The following is a 22,437-nucleotide window of genomic DNA, read 5'->3' on the forward strand; positions in this document are numbered from 1 at the left end:
ATGGGGATAAGTAATCCTCAGCGGCGTCCCTGAGTTGATTGCCAAGACTCAAAATCTGAGTGTGCTGTACCCTAGGTGCAGCCCATTCCAGATAGAGTCTTCGTTCAGTAACCGGAGACCCTTCAACTGCGGTTTTACCCAGTGAGGAGTCTGTGGTGTTACCTTAAAAGAACTACACCAGCTCGCCCCCGTGTGTCGGCACTGTTAACCCGCACGGGGAAGGTCAAAAGGAGGATCACAAGGATTTCCTTCCCCTCTGGGATCGGAAGGCTATTGAGTCTGCTCTCAATCTAGACCCTCCTGTTTTTAACGTCAGTGGAGTTGCTACGTCCCTGGCGTTCATGAAACTACTCTGTTGTGTAGATACTGTAAGTGGGCATGTGGAATAGTCAATCAACCTTCACAGTTCACTACCAGCAAAGACGTAACCCACAATAACGTGGAGACCTTTTCCATCGGTTCTGTGGTGGTCACACAACAAAGGGTCTATGGATCTTAGGCTCCTTGATGGACAAGAAGCAGAGGGTTGAGGGCCGAGGTTACCCTGGTTAATCTGGGGTGAATGAGTAAGAATGACTGGCTCCTTTCTTCCTTTCACCTTCTCCCCTATGGGGTAAACAGCTCCACAAGCCTCACCATAGCTGACCTCACCTCGCTGCAGGTAAGACTCATCTACCTTGTGCCTCCTAAGTATAGAATAATACTTTGCTACGTCCCCAATACTTTTTTGACAGAGGGCATTGGGTAAGTCTTAAGAACAATAGGTTTTGTACTCGAGTTCCTTTGTTAAAGACAAGCCACACTGTTAGTTCCACTCTCACACAAGCTTCTGCAAACCGTTATCACTGCATTAGCCTATAACGGCACTTGATTTTAGCGAGGGTAAGGTCCCTTCTACTATGGATCACAAATCAAAATAGAGAGGACGCCGGGTCATAACCAAGGCCAGTTGGTGAGGACTTCCTCCCTCCTAAGAGTAAGGCACCCCTATAAATAGCATAGGGTTTGTATTTACGCTGGAACTAATAAAAAATTTGGAAGTAATTTGTATTTTTCCTAGTATACAAACCTTGAGCTATTTATACAAATTGGCCGGCCACCCTGTCCCCCAATAAGTCCTGCCATAAAGCAAAGTGGTTACTCAGCCGAGAGGTGTAAGTGAGCTGGGTAGCCAGTCTACTCCACCCCCCACCCGCAAACTAGTGGGTGGGGTAGTTATCCCTCACTAAAATTATCGTGGCTCGTCTTTCAGCTATGCCAAAAGTATACCCCTATAAATAGCTCCAGGTTTGTATACTAGGAAAAATAAAAATTACTTAAAAATTTGTTATGTTAAGGGGTTAAATTTTTATAACTAGGAACAAAACAACTTGCTTTCAAAATTTGTAATATTTCTAAAACTTAATTTCTTTATCACTTCTTTTTAGTAATTTTAAATTGAAAGTTATAAGCTTATGCGCTGGAGAAGTAGTGCACTTCTCCACACCAGTGTTTGATGCAATACAGTACTATTCATTTCATCTCTGAAAACTAAGTCTCTGGTGTGCCTTGTCAGGGTTATAGCACAATCACTATTATTAACTTTAGTTCACTAAAGGCAATTGCATCACTCTTTGATGCATCGTTCACCCATAGATTGAAATCTCAGATAACCAATCAAATATTTTCTGTGTAGAAGAGCATAAGCATAAGGTATCTTTTGGAGTTTCATTAATTACCTAATACCGTACTATTTTTCGAGATTATTAGCCTGTGGAAAGTGACAATATTATGATTTTTTTTTTTATCATTAGTAAGTGGTTGAATCCTATACAATTGAAAATGATTACATATGTAAAGTATTTAGGGTTTAATACTCCATTGGTTGTTTATACCTGGATTTTCCTATCTAAACTTATTAGAATTAAATTAAAGTTGTTGGTATTTTCAGGATGGAAGAGATGGAGAATCTAATAGAAGACATGAATCCTTGGGAATTAGCAAAGAATATGTCTTTGGCATCATCCCAATCATCTTCATCTGGAATAAAAGGCTCAACTATATTGAGGAAAGCAAATAATATTAGTTCAATTTTTTCTAAAGCAAGTAGACCCTTCCAAAAAGCCAGCCTTAGTGATAGCAATCCATTAGACCCTATTCAAGAAAGTGGTGTTCATCCTGAAAGTGAAGAGGCTGCTTCCCTTTCAACCACAAGTACCATAAAAGTGAAATTAGAAGATTTAACAACAGAGTCTTTTGATGGAGACAGTCTAACAAGTGGGCATGGAAAGGGTATTGCAAATTTATGGGAGAATAAAAGATCTGCTATGTTTAGCAAAGCCAGTTCTTCAGTGCCAGTATTAAGAAAGGACCAGTGTAAGTTGGGGACTGTGTCAGATGCCACAATTTCTATAGATGTATTAAACTGTAGTCCTCCTATGACACTGAATTCTCCATCTGGAGATGCTAAGGAAAGTAACTTGTCAGGTGATGATGCCCAAAAAACATTTGTCCCCACAGTAAAAAAGGTTCCTGTTTTTGGTGGTCGAAAAACTCAAATTACAAAAGGAGCACTTGATAAGGAGGATAACTCTGTTCCGAAGAAGATTCCAAAATTTTCCAGCAGTGTAGTAAAACGGGCACCTCCATTTGTTTCTAATCATTCTAAATCAATCTCTCAAGGTAATGGAGGAAATAAAGTATCTGGTAGCCAGTTGCTTAAACCCAGCCTTCAGTCTCAGCAAAGTAACAGAGACGTCAAAGATTCTCAAATGGAAACTGATAGCTTAAGAAAACCCAATAAAGAAACCTCATCTGAAGACAAGGGAAAGGAAACTATGAAAGTCTCTCTGACTGAAATTTCATCCGTAACTAATGAGAGTGAAGCCATGCAAAGTAATAGTTCCAGATTGTTTTTCAACACTAACAAAAAAGAAAATGCTAAATCACATGCATGTGAATCACTTGAAAATGGACATGAAGAAATCCCTAAATCCATAACACCTCCTAAAACTAATCCAAAGCAGAACATCAAAGCCTCAGCAAAAACTAAAGATGGTAAAGATAAAGCATCCAGACCCAAATTTCCAATGAAAATAGATGAAAAGAAAAGCTGTTCAGCCCCAAGTATAAAGAAATCTGAAACTGTAAGACATGTCAAATTGGCATGCGATGACAAGACATCCAAATCGAGTTCTTCAGCATCAGAACAACATTTAGAAAAAACTTCAGAGATTTGTGATGGTGACAAGAATAAAGATGTTTTAGCATTACAAGATTTGGAAAATGAGGAATCTAACGTTTGTGTTGACAGTCTCTTAGATGAAGAGAGCAGCAGTATGGGAGAAGGGCATATTTGCAAAGAAGCTGCCTTGGAAATTCCTATGAATAGCAAAACTCCTGATTCTAGAAGTCACTTGTATTGTTCAAAGTCACAAAAGCAAGGTTTAGCTATGGAAATTGGTAACAAGAATGCAGAGCAAGTTGGAAGTGTTTCTTATAATTCAGATTTGGTAAGCTGAAGATGTTTACAGTAATCTTTATCCTCATGAGTGTTTAAGTGGTTTGTTTTTAACTAAGAAGTTTAGGTTGTTCCAACACCTAATACAAATCCTTTCTCTCTTTGCTATGGATATATATTTTGGTGAAAGTTGAAATTAGCCCTAAACATTTAGCAAGGTATAACTGCCTGCTGGTAGTTAGCGGGGTTAGTGGGGCGGTAGACCAGCCACCCAGCTCACATACACACTCCCCAGTGATATGACATCACTTTTTATTGTTCCGTAACTGAAATACAAACCACGCTATTTAATATGGGTAATTACTTTCGGCGTAGCTGAAAGGACGAGCCATTAGAATTTTAACGAGGGTTTACTACCCTACTGCTAGTTAGCGGGGGGTAGGGAGGGTAGCTTGCTACCCTCCCCCCTCACATACCTGTGTACTAAGTTCACTTTGCTATCGTGTCCGCTGTCACCCTCGCCTACACGACAGCCATTATTAATCTTTGTTTTTTGCTTTTTCTTCTAGAGTGTTGTGAAGTTGGCCTCTACAATGCGGAAGTGTCCTGGGTTGCCTGACCGCCCTTGTGGGACCTTCATGTCGTCAATAGACACCGACCCACACACCTTATGGCCTTATTGTAGGGGTCAACAGTGTGATAGTGGTAATGTATGTATTGAATGTAGGGAGTGGTCTACCTCCCAGTGGGAGAGGTTTTCCCGGCGCCGGAAGAAGTCCAAACGGGATATTTCTCCTTCAAAGGTTTCTTTGAAGAAGGAAAATCCTAATGACTCTTCTTCCGTGGCCCAAACCTCCTCCGAAGCTCCCACTCGATCGGCTTCTCTCGAGAGGCCGTCGAGTGGTAGTGTAGGCCGTATTGTTGTTGACCGATCTTGGGGTTTGGGAGAGGGAGTTGCCTCCCATAGCAAGGCAGCTCCTCTTCCTCCCCCAGGGGAGGATTTAATTTTTTCTCCTAATGTAAATGTGAGTAATAATGATCTTTTACAGCTTAGGGCTTCCTTGGGGCTTCAGGGCTCGCCCTCCAAGGAAGCCCTGTTTGACATGATCAGGTTGGGAGCAGTTGTCAAACAATCACAGACGGTAGCAGAGGTTGACCCTCTGTCTATCATCGAGACTGTTGTGGCAGAGGCTTCTTATGAGAGTGTTCAAACCTCTGCTCCTGTTGTAGCTGAAGGCTTAGCTCCCCCCTCCGAACACCCTTCGAGGGAGGAACTAGGTCCAACGGTCTCTCCTGCAGGTGATTCTCCCCCTCGGGGTCTGCCTGCTGCTCCCAGAGGATGTATAAGACGTAAGGCTCGCCTTTCTCTTCGTCGCCGAGGTCTACCTTTTCCTCACAAGGGTGTTAGGAGGCGCCTCTTCGGGTCTTCATCCTCGCAGTCCGCCGCAGAGGAACCTCGTCCTTCAGCAACCGTTCCTGCTACTTCTTTGGACCTGGATCTCTGCAGATCGTTCGCGATCTTCTTCTCCTGCCAGACCTGCTGACCTGCCGTCACTCTTCCTGGCTGCAGAGGCGCTGTGGGCGCCCACCCATCCCGTTATCCAACGGGCACCGGTCCCTTCGGGGCAAAAGGGGCTTTCACACATTGTGTGTAAGTCCCTTGCGCCAGGTATCCCCAGTGCGCCAACGTTCTCCTGCGTGCAAGCGCTCGCCAGTTGCAGACACGTCTCGCCAGCGCTCACCTGCACGCCCACGATCTCCTGCTTGCCCGGCAGTTCCAGAGACAACGCGTCCACGATCTCCTGCTTGCCAGCACACCACTGTGTGCCCTCAATCTGATGCGCGCCATGCAGACCCATGGTCTCCTGCTCGTCAGTGCTCTCCTGTTCGTCAGCGATCTCCTGTGTGCCAGCGCTCTCCTGCTCGCCAGCGCTCTCCTGCTCGCTAGCACTCGCCAGCGCTCGCCTGCGCGCCATCGTTCGCCTGCCCGCCCACAATCTTCGGATCTGGGTTCCAGAGGGAAGACTTCTTCCTCCCCTGCTCGCCAGCGCTCTCCACCGCACCACCGATCGCCGACGCACCACCGGATCTCGCCTGCTCCCCATCCCTCTCCTACGCGCCATCGCCCGCAGTCTCCATCTCGCGCCCATGCACCCACTGCTAAAACTACGGTTCCAGATGAGTGCCCTCCTGCGCGCCTGCGCACTAGGGATATTTCCCCTGCGTGCGTGCGCCCAACGGCTTTGCCCTTACAAGCCCTTCGGGATCCTGTGGCTACGCACCTTCTGAGGTCTCCGGAACGCGCACCTGCGCGCCAACGCGCCCTGTCGCCTACGCGACCACGAGTTCCTTCTCCTGCGCGCCATCACTCGCCCACGCGTCAACGCTCACCTGCGCGCCAACGCGCACCCTCGCCTGAGCGCTATCGCGCCAACGCACACCCTCGCCATCGATGCGCGCGCGAGCGATCACCCGCACCCAATCCAGGCAATAACCTATCGCGCGAACGCCAGCGCGATGCCCATCGCGATTCACGGCTCGTTCCCACACAAGAGGCTGCAGAACAACGCGCGGTCAGGTCGTCCTTAGCGCGTCCCCCCCCACCCCGTAAGAGCAGGACAGCGCGCTCAATGGAGGGAGGAAAATCTCCGGACAGGTCCAGGAACGTTTCTCCCACAGCTTCTTCTTTTCAGGCAGACCCTGTTGTAGTTTCCACTCCTAGGGATCTTACGGTCCCTTTCCCTTTAGAGGGTGTCTCTGACAGCGCTGCTGTCAGTCGGCTGCCCTGGTTTGGACCCTTGATCAGAGCGTTTGCGCAGGCTTTCAAGCCCGCTTTCTCTGAACTAGGCCTCAAATCAGTGGCAATCTCGGCCCTCCTGAAGAGGAAGAGAGGAATGGACAACGAAACTGGCTCCTCAGAAGTCTTTGAGGAAGGCTCCCTCCCCCCAGACTTTCTCTCCCTCCCCTATGGACGAGGATTTCCCGTCCTCAGGGATTCACGTGAGGTGAGGCGTTCTCCCATAGCACCAATGGGAGAAAGCCCACCTTACGCTGAGAAGTCTTCCCGGGTGAAGGTGGAGAAGAGCCCCCCACCATCTTCGAAGGACTCCAAGACAAAATCCGAAATCATCTTCGAGGATCAGACCAGAGCCAGCTAAGCCCGCAGAGAACGTCCACGAGTCCCCCCAAGAGGAGTCTTTGTGGACTGGAGACCTTGCTGCTAGTCCATCAGGAGGAGAGCCGCAAGAGTCGGGACATGCCTTCTGTCAAGTTCTGACTCTGATGAGGAACCTCAACGGATTCGCGGATCCAGAGATTCCTCCTCGAGAGGGCAAGGACACTGTTCTGGACCGAGTCTTTGGTACCCAGAAGCCCCCTAAAGCCAGCACGGCTTTGCCTTGGTCCCAGGGGGTTAAGAGTGCCAGAGATAAGGTCGAGAGCCAGCTCTCCGAGCTTGCCTCCTCCAGCCATTCCAGTGCCGGAAACAAACTTCTCCCACCTCCTAGTGTCCACCAGAGGAGGTACTTCGAGATCGTGGAGGAGTCCTGTTTAGCTCTTCCCCTTCACCACTCGGTGGAAGAGCTCTCCAGGGGAGTCCCTCTCGAGAGACTCCAACCGGCCAGTGTTGTTCTCGGCCTCGGAGATCCTCAGCCAGGAGAAGGTAGCGAAGTGTGCCATGCAGGCAACTTTGTGGCTGGATATCTGGCTAGGGTCTCTTGGCATCCTGATACGATCCGAGGACTTGTCTAAGGAGAGTACCAGGAAGGCCTTGGAGACCTTCCTTCTTTCAGGCACTCGTACCATCGAGTTTCTAGCTCACCAAGTCTCGAACTTGTGGGCTAATTCTATCCTGAAACGCCGAGATGCGATGTCTGAAAGATTTAACACGAAGGTCCCCAGCACCAAGGTCAGTAGGCTCAGACATTCCTCCCTTTTTATGAATAGAACTTACCTGGCAGTTATATATACATAGCTAATTATCTCTATTTTGGCAGAATTTTTTCTAAACTAGGCAACCGCCTTGTGGTGGTTGGGTGGTAACACCCGTTAAAGGGTGGTAGGAGGAATCATTCCCGTTTTCTGTTCTTCAGTTCATCTCTGCCAGCCGGATCGACAACACGTTGGTCAGTCATAGAGAGTTTTTCTTCGCTTTCCCTGCTCGGTGTACCAGTCTGCTTTTTTGGTGAAGTACTCTGATTTGGGGTTTTGGCGATCGTGTATTTTGTTTTCTCTTAACTTTTTTGCTGTTTTTCATTATGAGTGAAAAGAGTCATTACCGTATCTGTGTGAATGAGGAATGTAAGGTGAGACTACCGAAAATGGCGGTAGACCCTCACACCGTTTGTTCTAATTGTAGGGGTTTTGTTTGTGCCCTTGATAATAGGTGCGGGGAATGTAAGGTTTTGGATGAGAAAGATTGGTTAATTATGAAGCGCTATGTGCGTAAGCTAGAGCTCGATAGAGTTAGGAGAGCTTCTAGGTTTAAGTCTAAGTCTGTTAGTGGTAAGGAAGATGAACTTAGCGTAGATTTATCTATTGAACCTATAATTGATTCCTCTTTGGAAGTTGATCCTTCCCTTGAGGTAGTAACTCCTGCACCTCCTACAGGTTCCGTATCTACGGATGACCCTCGGTACGCTAGCCTGGCGGCCGAGTTGAAGGCCATTAAAGAACAACTGGAGGCCTTTAAAGGTAAGGAAAGTGAAAGTGCTTGTGTTAGTGCAGTGGAGGTGGCGACTGACCGAATCTGTCATACCCCTAGGCCTAGACCTCTACCAAGCTCCCAGGACCAAGGGAGAAGGTACGTCGATGACCGAAAGGGGGTGAGAGGTACGTACCCTCGGTCAGCCGTCGCCTCAGACAGTCCTGTTGTCGATTCCCAGGCTGCTCTTGACCGTCACGGGAAAGACGTGTCGGATGTGTTGTTTTCTTCTCCGAATTCGTCCAGACGTAAATGGAAGTTTGAAGCTTCAAGACCTACTAAGAGGAGATGGAACCGCGACGAACGGTCTCGTTCTTTCTCTCCCGGTTCTAGCAGTTATGAACCTTGTCCGTCGGAGGATGATTTCGACTCCGTGCCTGTGAAAAGGGCGAAGCCTACTGCCGAAGATCCTCCCCCTTCTACGAGTGTTATTTGTCAGCCCCCCCCCCTTCGGGGCCGCAAGACCCAGCTGATGTTGCTAAATCCTTTATGTCTGTCATGCAGGAACAACTTTTGACTTTAGTGCAAGCCTTTAGCCGCCCTCACGCCCAGTCTGACAGACGTAAAGACGACTCGTTACCGATTAAGAAGTCTGCTTCTAAGAGAGAACGGAGTTCTTCTTTAAAGAAAACTTCTCCCTCTCTACGCCAGGATGAGGAATGTGTGCTTACGCCAGGCGATACTTCTTCGCGACACCAGGGCGATACTTTTTCTCGTTCTCGATACCGGGACGATACCTTATCGAACGATGCTGCTTCTCGTTCTCGATGCCAAGAGGATACCGCCTCCCGTTCACGATACCAGCACGATACCTCCTCTCGTTCGCTTCGCCACGACGATACCTCCTCTCGTTCGCTTCGCCACGACGATACCTCCTCTCGTTCGCTTCGCCACGACGATAGCTCCTCTTGTGCGCTTCGCCACGACGATACCTCCTCTAGTTCTTGACGCCACGACGATACCGCCTCTCGTTCACGACGATACCGCCTCTCATTCTCGCCGCCACGACGATACCGCCTCTCATTCTCGCCGCCACGACGATACCGCCTCTCGCTCTCGACGACAGAACGACTCTGCCTCTCGTTCTCGGTCCCAGGGCGATACCACTCTGCCTCTTCGGGACGATACTGCCTCTCGTCCCAAGGATTCTTCTAGCGCGGGACTCAAGGATGCAACCCGTCTTTTGCAAGATGATGCCTTCGATTTCCCCTTGTCGGGTTCTAAGGATCCTTCTTCTCTTTCGAAGGATATTGCAGATGTGGATCAGGACCTCGAGGATGTTTCTGATGACGATGATAATCCTGCCGACGCTGCGGGAGATTACAAAGTTCTCTCTTGCTCCCTTCTTGAACTTTTTGGAGAGAAATTCCAACCTGCTGCCCCACAATCTCCTCAGTCCCAATTTAACAGAAAGAAGGCCAAGAAACAGTCGGCCTTCATCAAGATGAAGTCGTCTATCTCCGCAAAGAAGGCTCTCACAAAGATTGATGACTGGATGCAGGAGCGGAGACAGACAGTTAAGACTTCCTTCTCGTTTCCACCAGCTCGTCTTGCTTCAAGAGCGGGTATGTGGTATGCAACTGGAGAACCTTTGGGTCTGGGAGTGCCTTCCTCCTCCAAGGGTGACTTCTCTGGTTTAGTGGACTCTGCTAGAAGGCATGCTCTCAATTCAGCCAAGGTCATGTGGTCGATGTCGGAGCTGGATCATCTCGTCAAAGGTATTTTTAGAGCCTTTGAGGTTTTTAGTTTCCTAGACTGGTCGCTTGGGACTCTCGCAAGGAAAACTGACCAGATGGAAGGATCTAGGGACCTTACTAGTATTATGTCCTGTATGGATAAGGCCCTCAGAGATGGGGCGAATGAGTTGACGGCTCTGTTCTCAGCTGGGGTCCTAAAGAAGAGAGCTCTGCTTTGCTCTTTTGCTTCTAGGTCTGTTACCACTGCACAAAAGTCTGAGCTTCTTTACGCCCCCCTCTCTCAACATCTTTTTCCCGAGTCCCTGGTTAATGACATTACGCTTTCTCTGGCCCAAAAAGCCACCCAAGACCTTTTATCTCGTTCTGCTCGTAAGCCCTTGGCAGCCCCTCCTTCTTCTTTGAAACGGGAGGAAAGGAGATTCCAGCAGCCCTTTCGGGGCAGGACTACTTCAAGACCAGATTTTAGAGGGAGAAGGCAAGAATCAGGACCAAGATCTACCAGGGGTTCTTTCAGACCTCGCTCCAGAAAATGAAGTTCGTCTCCTCCAGACAGTAGGCGCAAAACTCTCAGGTTTTTGGCAGTCTTGGAAGAGGAGAGGGGCGGACACCTGGTCCCTCTCAGTCATCAAGGAAGGATACAAGATCCCCTTTCTGAAAAAACCTCCTCTCGCAGATGCTCCGCTGGCCTTAATAGCCCGGTACTCAGATCCGGGGAAACAGAAGGCCCTAGTAGACCTTGTCGACCAAATGCTAGACAAGGGGGCATTAGAACCGGTTTGGGATCTATCCTCCCCAGGCTTTTACAATCGCCTGTTTCTGGTCCCCAAGAACTCGGGCGGATGGAGACCCGTCCTGGATGTCAGCGCTCTCAACGTATTTGTGGAGAAGACAAAGTTCTCCATGGAGACGACTCGGTCGGTGCTGGCTTCAGTACATCCAGGGGACTGGATGGTGTCCCTCGACTTGCAGGACGCATATTTCCATGTCCCCATCCATCCGACTTCGAGGAAGTACCTGAGATTTGTAATGCAGGGCAAGTGCTTCCAATTCAGAGCTCTTTGCTTCGGTCTCAGCACGGCTCCTCAAGTCTTCACCAGGGTAATGGCGAATGTGTCAGGTTGGCTGCATCAGGAGGGGATAAGGATATCCTTCTATCTGGACGATAGGCTGATTCGTTCACGATCGAGGGAGAAATGTCTGGAGGATTTACGGAAGACTTTTATGATGGCTCAAGATCTAGGCCTGGTCATCAACAGGGAGAAGTCTCAGATCAGACCGAATCAGACTATTCTCTAGTTGGGGATAGTTCTGAATTCAGTTCTTTTTCGGGCTTCTCCCTCTCAGGAAAGACAGACCAAGTGTCTCGTAAAAGTCAGAACTTTCCTGGACAAGAAGAGATGCACAGCGAAGGAGTGGATGAGTTTGCTGGGGACTCTATCCTCCCTCGAACAGTTTGTCTATCTGGGGAGACTCCACCTAAGGCCTCTTCAGCACTTTCTTTCGAAGACGTGGAACAGAAAGATGCAGGAAGACTCCTTTTCCTTCCCCATTCCAATAGAAGTCAAGACTCTTCTGAAGTGGTGGCTGGACCCAACCTTGTTAGGGGAAGGGATCTCCTTACACAAGAAGAACCCAGACTTAGTGTTGTTTTCAGACGCATCAGAGTCAGGCTGGGGGGCACCACTAGGAAGCAAGGAGGTCTCAGGCTATTGGGAAGGAATTCAGCTGGGATGGCACATCAACAACAAAGAGCTGATGGCCATTTTTCTGGGGCTAAAGGCCTTCAAGGACTTGGTGTCTGGGAAGATTGTGGAGGTCAACTCAGACAACACCACAGCTCTTGCTTACATCAGGAAGCAAGGAGGGACTCACTCTCTGTCTCTGTTCGAGACAGCAAGAGAGCTCCTTCTTTGGGCGAAGGAGAACAGGATAAACCTGCTGACGAGGTTTGTTCAGGGACAGAAGAATGTGAGGGCAGACATGCTCAGCAGGAAAGGGCAGGTCCTTCCCACAGAATGGACCCTCAACCAACAGGTCTGTCAGAGTCTCTGGAGGCTGTGGGGGAGACCCCTCATCGATCTTTTCGCCTCCAACTTATCCAAGAGGATCCCCATCTATTGCTCCCTAGTTCCGGACAGGGAGGCAATAGCAGTAGACGCCTTTTTGATGGATTGGACGGGGATGGACACTTATGCTTTTCCCCCGTTCAAGATCATCAATCTGGTAGTCAGGAAATTCGCCCTCCTCGATTCGGGACGGATGATCCTGATAGCTCCGTTCTGGCCGATGAGGGAATGGTTCACGGAGGTGGTGGACTTGTTGATGGACTTTCCAAGAAGCCTCCCTGCAAGTCCAAATCTGCTCAGACAACCCCACTTCGAGAGATATCATCAAAACCCCCTCGCTCTCAATCTGACTGCCTTCAGACTATCAAGAAGCTCGTCAGATCGAGAGGCTTTTCAGCGCAAGCTGTGAAAGATATCGCCAGAGCGAGGAGGGTCTCTTCGCAGAGGGTCTACCAGTCCAAGTGGGAGACTTTTAGAGCTTGGTGTAGGAAGCACAAGATTTCCTCATCCACTACCTCTGTGCGCCAGATTGCGGATTTCTTGTTGTACCTCAGGCAGGACGCTAAGCTAGCTGTGTCCACTATCAAGGGGTACAAAAGTATGCTCTCTTCCGTCTGTCGACATAGAGGCTTGGACTTGAGACGACCAAGCAAACCCAGTTAAAGCCCCCTTCTTGGAACCTAGATGTGGTTCTTGAATTTCTGTGCACCAAGAGATTTGAGCCCATCTCACAGGCTCCCCTTAGGGAGGTTACCAAGAAGACCCTCTTTCTTTTGGCCTTAGCAACAGCTAAAAGAGTTAGTGAAGTCCATGCAATTGAAAAACAGGTAGGCTTCAATCTGAATGGGGCAGTTTGTGCCTTGAGATTAGACTTTCTCGCTAAGAACGAGAACCCTTCTAAGCCCTGGCCGAGGACCTTTGAGGTTCCTAACTTGACCAACCTAGTGGGTCAAGAGCAAGAGAGGCTGCTCTGTCCAGTACGAGCCCTCAAGACCTACTTGTCTCGCACGAAAAGTGTGAGAGGCTCTTCTAGCTCCCTGTGGTGTTCTGTGAAAGATCCTCAAAAGCCCTTTTCCAAGAACGCTTTGTCCTTTTTCCTGAGGGAAGTGATAAGAGAAGCGCATCTCTTGTGTGAGGAGGAACACTTCGGACGTTTAAAAGTGCAAGCTCACGAAGTGAGGGCCATTGCGACCTCGCTTGCTTACCGCAAGAACATGTCGCCCCGTCAAATTATGGATGCGACATTCTGGAGGAGCAACTCTGTGTTCGCCTCTCATTACCTCAGAGAGGTGAGGGTGGATTATGAGAAATGTTATACCTTGGGACCATACTTAGCTACGGCTTCTGTATTAGGCAAAGGAGTTACTACCTCCCCTCAACCTTAGTTTTGTTTACTTGTGCATAGGTTGGTGTATTTTTTATTGGTTGTCTGAGGACTTCGACTTGTGTACAATCACCTCAGTCTAGTTAGATAATTTTTATCTACTTTGCAAATGTTAAGTGGTTGGTTTGGTAAGGTTGCGGTTTTTATTTTGGGCAATAGGTAGTCCTGAAGTCTAGTCAGATTGTTGGTCTCACCCCGTTGACAGACTCGATTGAGTGTTTTCAGCACTGCAGGTCACATCCTGGCTGACACTCCTAAGGGAAAGCGACTCAAGAGGCAGGAACCTTTGAAGTCAGCTACCTTAGCAGGTAAGGAATCAAGGTGTTTATTTATCCTACAGCTTTTTTGGGTGTTACCCCAACGATGTTTACTGTCTATCACCCTCCTCCAAGTGTGTTAATCAGCTATGTATATATAACTGCCAGGGAAGTTCTATTCATAAAAATGGAGTTTTTATGATAAAACAAAGTTTTATGAATACTTACCTGGCAGTTATATATACATCGAAGGCCCACCCACCTCCCCTCAGGAGACAGGTCGGGCATAGATGAACTGAAGAACAGAAAACGGGAATGATTCCTCCTACCACCCTTTAACGGGTGTTACCACCCAACCACCACAAGGCGGTTGCCTAGTTTAGAAAAATTCTGCCGAAATAGAGATAATTAGCTATGTATATATAACTGCCAGGTAAGTATTTATAAAACTTTGTTTCATCATAAAAACTCCATTTTGGGGAGTAGTCTGTTTGAGCCGAAAGATGTAGAGCAAGCGACTGAGAGGTGGAGGAAGTCCAACGAGGACTCCCTCCTCCATAGGGCTTATAATCAAAGCCCTATAAACCTCCAGCACCTCAACAACCTCGCCCTACAAAGACGACGAAACCGGCAGTAGCAGCAAAGGCAACGGTGTCGAAGCAGCCCTTTCCTGTCAAAGACAAGAAAGGCAAAAATTCCTCCAGGGGAGGGAAAAATCCTAGGGGGAGTGGCCGTGGCCCCAAACGCTAGGATTGGCAATCCCCCCGCATGTCCACCAGTGGGGGGATGCCTTTAAAGTTGCGCAGACAGGTGGTAGAAACTCGGGGCCGATTCCTGGACGATCTCCGTGATCAGTCAAGGATATCGCGTCCTGTTCATAACATCTCTACCTCCCCTGATAGCGAATCCAGTGTCGTTGAGCTCTCTTGCCATGGGATTGGCAAGGGGGCAAGCCCTTCGGGCAGAAGTCGAGATCATGTTGAAGAAGGGCGCTCTCCAAGAGGTCGTCGATTAGTCCCCAGGCTTCTTCAGTCGACTTTCTTGTAAAGAAGGCGTCCGGAGGCTGGAGACCAGTCATCGACCTCTCAGCTCTGAACAGGTTTGTCAAGCAGACCCCGTTCAGCATGGAGACGGCAGACACGGTCAGACTTGCAGTGAGACCGCGAGACTTCATGTGTACACTGGATCTGAAGGATGCGTACTTCCAGATCCCAATCCATCCGTCTTCAAGGAAGTACTTAAGATTCAGCCTAGACAACAAGATCTACCAGTTCAAGGTGCTGTGTTTCGGTCTCTCCACAGCACCTCAGGTTTTCACCAGAGTGTTCACCCTGATATCTTCGTGGGCACACAGGATCGGCATCCGTCCCCTCCGTTATCTGGACGACTGGCTGATCCTAGCAGACTCAGAGTCAACCCTTCTTCGACACCGAGACAAACTTCTGGGAATTTGGCAAGATCTAGGGATCATGGTAAATCTTGAGAAGTCTTCTCTGCTTTCATCTCAACGACTGGTATATCTAGGCATGATCTTAGACACCAATCTCCACAAAGCTTTCCCATCAGACGACAGGATAGCAAGGCTGAGGAAAGTCGCAAGTCCTTTCCTCAGACGAGACGAACTCCCATCCCAGTCGTGGCCATCTCTCATCCTTGGCCCGTCTAGTTCCCAACAGTCGTTTCAGAGTGAGATCTCTGCAATGGCGACTCAAGTCTCGGTGGAGTCAAGGACACGATTCCCCGGACGTCTTGATCCCTATGGGTCTCGCGTAACGGACGGACCTTCAGTGGTGGGTGGCAGACGAGAACTTACGAAAGGGAGTGGATCTTCTCGTCCTCCCCCCGGATTTGATGCTGTTTTCGGACGCCTCAAAGAAAGGGGGGGGGGGGGGGGCGCACGTTGTGAACCACAGGACCTCAGGCCTGTGGTCAGAATCAGAAAAGTGCCTCCATATAAATCTGCTAGAAATGAAGGCTGTATTTCTGGCCCTTCAACAGTTCCAACAGCACCTGGTGGGTCACTTAGTGGTGGTGATGAGCGACAACACCTCAGTAGTGGCTTACATCAACAAGCAAGGAGGTACCTTTTCAGAACAGCTATCCCATCTTGCAGTAGAGATACTGAGAGGGACTGAAATCCACGTGATTCCACTATCGGCTCGCTTCATTCCAGGCAAGAGGAATGTGCTTGCTGACAGTCTGAGCAGAGCATCTCAGATAGTGAGTACCTAGTGGTCTTTTGATTGTCAAGTAGCCAACAAACTCCTGACTTTGCTGGGTTCCCCGACTGTGGATCTGTTCGCGACAGCGTTGAACTTCAAACTGCCGCTGTACTGCTCCCCAGTCCCGGATCCCAAGGCTCTCTGGCAAGATGCTTTCCAACAACGGTGGGACAACATCGATGTATACGCCTTTCCCCCCGTTCTGTCTGATGAAGAGGGTACTCAACAAGACCAGAATATCGGTCAATCTCTCGATGACCCTCATAACTCCGCTGTGGCATCACGCGGAATGGTTTCCGGACCTTCTGCAGCTCCTTACGGAGCTTCCGAGAGAACTCCCTCCGCAGCACGAGCTACTCAAACAACTACACGCCAACATCTTTCACAAAGCCGTAGCTTTGCTTCGGCTTCACGCCTGGAGACTATCCAGCATCTCCTCGCAGAGAGAGGATTTTCGCAACAAGTTGCGGAAAGGATGTCTGGACACCTGCGAAAGTCATCTGCATCTGTCTACCAGGCAAAGTGGAGAGTTTTCTGTGGTTGGTGTCGTGGAAGGGGTATCTCTCCACTCGATACTGCTATTCCAGCAATAGCGGAGTTCTTCATGTACTTGCGAGAAAAAATGCGCCTTTCAGTCTCGGCAGTGAAAGGCTATCGCTGAGCCTTAAGTCTAGCCTTCAGACTCAAAGGAATGGACATTTCTTCTTCACTGGAACTTTCCCTACTCATACGTAGTTATGAACTTACCTGCCCTCAGTCGGAAGTGAGACCTTCTCCATGGAACGTGGTTCGAGTTCTCAGGTCTCTTAAGAGACCTCCCTAGAAACCATTACGCCAGGCTTCAGATCGCCACCTAACTTGGAAGAAAGTGTTTCTACTAGCTTTTTCGTCAGCCAAGCGAGGGGATGTGGGGGGAGGTAACGTTGAGCTTCGTCCCTGAGTTTATTGCTAAGACTCAGAATCCGGGAGTGCCGGACCCTCGGTTCGACTCCTTCAGGATTTCGAGTCTTCGTTCCATAACAGATGACCCAGACCATCTCCTACTGTCCCCAGTAAGGAGTCTAAGGCTACATCTGAAAAGAACAGCTGCAGTTCGTCCCCAAGTGCAGGCATTGTTTGTTAGCCCTGGGAGGTCGAAGAGGAGGGTTACCAAGAACACCATCTCAGCATGGATTTATAAGACAATCCATCTGTCCCTGAATCCTGACCCTCCTTCATCACGTCGCCCTAGAGCTCATGATGTCGGGTGTAGCTACGTCCCTTGCCTTCAAAAAGAACTTCTCAATGACGCAGGTTCTACAAGCAGGGGTATGGAAGTGTCAAACGAGCTTAACAGCCCACTACCTGCAAGACGTGACCCACACCAGTCTCAATACGTTCTTTATCGGCCCTGTGGTGGCTGCACAACAGCTGGTTTAAACCTCAGGCTCCTTAATGGACAAGTAGCAGAGGGTTGAGGGCATTGTTACCCAGTTTTAGTCTGCATGAAAGAAAAGGTATGTCTGGCCCTTATTCTTTTCTTCATCCTCCTCTCTCTAGGGGAAAGCACCATCCTGGGTTCTCTGCACAGCTGACCTCAAACCACTGCAGGTAAACCATGTTCCCTTGTGTTCCTAGTATTAAGTTAATACTGTCACGTTCCCATACCCTTACGAGGTGGTATTGGGAGAGTCCTAGCCTTAAGTTTCCATATAAAGAACTTCAGTTCAACTTCCTAGGACGAGTCACACATAATCCTTCACACACAGCTTATGTAGGCCACAGCCCTTGCATAGCAAGGTGCGAGCGAGGTGCAGGGACTCTTTATTGTTGAGTACTGACACACTTAGATAATGAGTCCCCGAGCAAAAGCCAAAAGCCAGCATGGCTGGGACTTATTCCACCCTTCCTAAGGGTTGAGTCACCCATATTAAATAGCGTGGTTTGTATTTCAGTTACGGAACAAATGACAAATTCGGAGATAATTTGTATTTTTCCTAACTATACAAACCTTAGCTATTTAATCAAACTTGCCCGCTAGCCCTCTCCCCCGTGAAGTCCTACTTCTAAGTAAAGTGAACTTAGTACACAGGTGTGAGGGGGAGGGTAGCAAGCTACCCTCCCTACCCCCCCGCTAACTAGCGGTGGGGAAGTAAACCCTCGTTAAAATTCTAATGGCTCGTCCTTTCAGCTACGCCGAAAGTAATTACCCATATTAAATAGCTAAGGATTGTATAGTTAGGAAAAATACAAATTATCTCCATATTTGTCATTTTTGGCTCAGTAGATATCTGAACGTGCAGTCACTCTCCCGTTAACCTTTATATTGTAATATAAACTGCCTTTAAAACTGTTATTTTTTCTTTTCAGGAGTGCTGAGGTTGTTGAGGTTTTCTCACAATCCGGATTTGTCCTGGCGTGGCATGGAAGGTCGCCCTTTCAACACCTTCATGTTGGCTGCAGATATGGATCCTCACACCTTTTTCCTTGCATGCAGGAGCCATTCATGCTCGCAGGAGAGTCAGAGTAACAAATGTTGGGAGTAGCCAACGGAGGAAGTACAAAAGGGGTTCTTCTCCTTCGGGTGTCTTCCTCGAAAGTAAAGAAGTCCCGACTTACGCTAGTGTCTCGTTTCCTCCCTGTTGATTCTGCTTGATTGATCTCCTCTGGAGGACAATGTAGCAAGAGTGGTTGCCGTTTGCCCATGGACAACCCTAAGCTTCAGAGGACTGTCGCTTCCCCAAAGCGACGCCACCCTTGGCCTTCGGAAGTCAATTTCCACTAACGCTGCACGTCAGCTTTGGCCTTCCTCTTGGATCATGGGTTTCCCTCTATAAGGAATGGCTTTTGGAGGTTCTACAGCGCACACCTACCTCCCCAGGAATTGAGTATGGTCTTCCTCCTCGAGACTACGGTAGGTGACCTGCCAGAGCTTCTCGTTCCCTTACCTGCAGTAACCTCCGCTTTTGCTCTTCCTCTCTTTGTTCGTACTGCTTTGGCATACAGACTAGAGGAGTTACAGACTAGTACCCCCGTGTTGTTACCAGTTATGGAATTCTCTTGAGGTGACCCCAGAAGCTGACTTCGGTCGGTCTTCTCAGCTCACAGATTATGGTAAATGGCCTGAGACTGAGCTTGCTCAGCACACTTGGAACTCAGAGCATGAAGCACCGGGCCTTGCCATTTAGTCTCGTTTGCAAGCGATGCCCTCCTCACCTGAGTAGTTGGCCCCAAGGAGCTTTAGAAAACATATGCTGGATTCGTCCATGCCTCGTTCAGCTCCTCGGAGCATTGCTTTTTGGAACAATAGGATGATGGGGTACAGAGGTTGTTTACAGTTCCCGCTCCTCGCCTTCATGTCCACAGGACACGAGCGCTTTGTTTGATCAGGACCTATGGGGCCTGCGCCTCTAGCTTCTCGCTCTCATGAGGAAGAACCTGCTGTTTCTTCTGCACTTCAGTGTGCAGATATCCCAGCTTGACCTTTTTCACTACCACGAGCGCGGGCCTCCTGCTGTATGAGCATGCAAGGTTACTCGCCAACCTCCTGCTGGAGCGCTGGCGAGTGATCGTGCTTCACCTTATGCTGCTTCAGCGTATGGGAACAGACCCTAATCTTGCAAGGGAGTTTTGCTCATTGTTGCTCACTCATCCATTGAGCACTAACGAGGTTGGCGGGCGAGTCTTACTTGTTTATGAAAGTCTGAGGTTGCGCACTCGCGAGCTCTTAGCGAGTTTCCAGCACATGCTACTTCAGTAATGCACGCATGCTCCCCAGTGCGCTATGCTTCGGCAGCACCAGAGCATCCACTATAGCTCTCATGCACTATGCTTTGGCAGTGAGAGAGCAGTCACAGGTGCACGTCTCCTTGATTTCGCGCTCCATGTCTTTTGCTTGCTGACGATTTCCTCACCATACTGCAGTCGTGCTCATTGGTGTGCGCCATTTCGGTTGTCCACCCTCTTTCACCTGTTAACAATAGTGATCCCTCGCTACTTTGCGGTTCGACTATTGCTGACTCGGTGCATCGCGGGGTATTTTTGTCGAAAAATAAGAATTTAAAAATGTCAACGTATGGTGGAAAGCAGCCATGTTTCATCTTGATGCGTGAAAGAAACGGCTTCCCAAGCTGCCAGACAAGGAGAGCAGCTTGTTCTTAGACCCGCTTGAAGTCAGACAAGGCACGTAATTGGTTACCGGTGCGAGATCTACGAATCAGAGTAGGAGTGGATGTATCCCGTGAGCTGATTGGCAGTGCATCTTTGCATCCTTTCCCAGCCTCTTCCCTTGGTGTATCCCGCCATTCTCATGTTCATGCTGTTCTGTACTCTTACAAGTGTCTCGCGTTCGTAGTGTTCTGCGATTCATTCAACTTTTGTAAAGCCATTAAAATGCCTGCTAAGTACCATGTCCCTATGAAAGATTCCTCAAATGAACCGAAGAGGAGGAGAAAGGTGAGGACAATCACTGAAAGAGTAAAACTTTTAGATATGTTGAAGGAAGGCTGAATTTGTGCCGCAGTGGCACGCCATTATAGCGTGAACGAATCTACTGAGTGCTGCATAAAGAAAGATGAAGTGAAAATCTGCAGAACTGTGACAATAACGTTTAACAAAAAAGCGAAACGTGTGGTAACGCACGTAATAAGCGAATTATTGAGATGGAATCTGCATTAGCCTTGTGGATTGCAGATTGTAGGAAAAAAACCTGAGTTTGGATACTAATATGAACAGGACAAAGGCCAAGTCTCTCTCTGATCAAAGCTTGCCCAATGACGATGACAAAGAAGAAGCTGATGAAGATGATGCTGATAAACCACAGCATAGTAGCACTACGACAAGTGATTCGCCGCCTTGAGGATGAGGCTTTACAGGCTTGTTCGACAAGTTTAAAAGCGATACAGCCTCAAAAGTGTGCCTTTGTATGGCGAGGCTGCCTCTGCCGACAAGGGTATTTTGCAACAAAAGAAAAATTAACGACAGTAACTACCATCACCATGTCCTTGACGAAGTTTAAAAAGTCAGCTACACCGTCAGTGCCTCCAGCGGAAGAGCCTTCTGGTGAACCTCGACCCTCTATGAGTGGAGTGGGAGCCTCTGTGCCTCTCTCAAGCAGATGATGATGACCCAGCGCCGATATCTGATGATGTTGAGGCGCTTCTAGAACTGTTTCAAAGGCCTCATTATACCTGTGCAGTAACACCATCATCACATTCATTGAACTGTACAGGTGTGTCATCGTCCTCGGATTTATCGCCGTCATTATCGTTATTTTCAGCGTCGTCGTTATTACAGCTGAAGATACTACTGTCAATGAGGAGTATTAGAACACCATAATAATCGTATCGTATGAGAGAGAGTGTGTATGTGTGTGTGAATGGTTTGTATGCAGTAATTAAAAAATGTAAAATTAAGCAAAATATACGAGTGAGTTAATGTATATTACAGTATTTGTAGATTTATGTAAAATATTTGTGAGTGAATGTAGTACAGTATACATTACAGGACTGTACTGTAATGATTTTATACTTTAAATAAAATAGATTTAATCATAATATACTGTACATATACTGTATATAAAGCATATATATACATACAGTATTTTAAACATTCTTGGACACCCACACACACAAAAATTATGGGGAAGGGGCCCTATCCTATTTCTCAGATTTTCACCTGTCTCCGGTCCCTATTAACCGCAATAAACGAGGTATCGCTCTTCGGTAGTTTGCAAGGCGTGCCTATTTGCTATTCCTCTTTGACATGCTCACATTCACCCTTAGAGCATCGTATCTTGCTAGCGAGAAGACTGGACATCTAGTTGTGCTAACCCTTTCCTTGTTATGCCTGGAAAAGAACGTGAGCAGTCTCACTTCATCAGCACCTCAGCAGGTGCTCCTTCATTCACGGCGGAAGGTACGCCCTCTTTGTTTTTAGAGGTAGTCAAAGCAGTGCAGCAGGTGGTTTCAAGACCGGTCCCAATACCACTTTCTGTACTCCCTCTCGAGAAATCAGAGTCCTCTGGGAAGGGCAGGCCACCCTCAGACCAGAGATAGAGAAGCACTACCGCAAGGCAGGCTCCTCCTCCTGCTCCTCACCCTCCTCCTCTCCTACAGCAGTCGTCCAGATACCAATGGTACCAGGACTCTAAGGCCTGTAACATCAACCTGGACTCTGAGTTGGAAAGATTGGGTATTACCCTGACCAATCCGCAAAGAGGAGAAGAAGGCAATGGCAACCAACGCCTCCCCCATGGGATACTTTGCACCTGGGGACTAGCATGGTCTTGAGGTCTCCGAGAGAGATCTTGTTTACCAACAAGTATCGGCTCTCGCCGCTCAAGCTTGTCCAGTCCGAACCATCTGCTCCTCCCTCGGAGGCAGCAGTTCTTTCTCCTATACTTCCCAAGGTATTGCTACCTAAGGAGGTTACGAGGAAGGCATCGTCGTCTCTTCTTGTGACTTTCACAGTCTCGCTTTGAGAGAGGAAGGATATGAAAGCCCTTTTGAAGAACTAGACCTCAAAACCCTGGGTCCCAGATTTGCGGAAGGCCATTCTTGGTTCGGTATCAGGCTCAGCAAGACCAGAGAAATATTGTTTAGCTCCCAGGTCTCTGGGCCCAGCTAGGGATTTAGCTGATGACTGATCCACCCTGGGCTCCTATGAATGTGAGCTCGTGAGTGGATGATTC

General features: G+C 48.4%; 1 protein-coding gene across 1 annotated transcript in view; it reads left to right on the forward strand.

The window, feature by feature from the left end:
* Nucleotides 1-22,437, forward strand: part of LOC137645521 (serine-rich adhesin for platelets-like) — a 153,771-nt gene that overhangs the window by 38,659 nt on the left and 92,675 nt on the right. Inside the window, exon 2 of the mRNA XM_068378326.1 lies at nt 1,931-3,491. Within this exon, the coding sequence (XP_068234427.1) occupies nt 1,932-3,491 (1,560 nt within the window). The 5' untranslated portion in view covers nt 1,931. The remainder of the gene's footprint in view (nt 1-1,930; nt 3,492-22,437) is intronic.

The sequence above is a fragment of the Palaemon carinicauda genome, chromosome 8 (assembly GCF_036898095.1).
Source record: "Palaemon carinicauda isolate YSFRI2023 chromosome 8, ASM3689809v2, whole genome shotgun sequence".
NCBI classification, from domain to species: domain Eukaryota; kingdom Metazoa; phylum Arthropoda; class Malacostraca; order Decapoda; family Palaemonidae; genus Palaemon; species Palaemon carinicauda.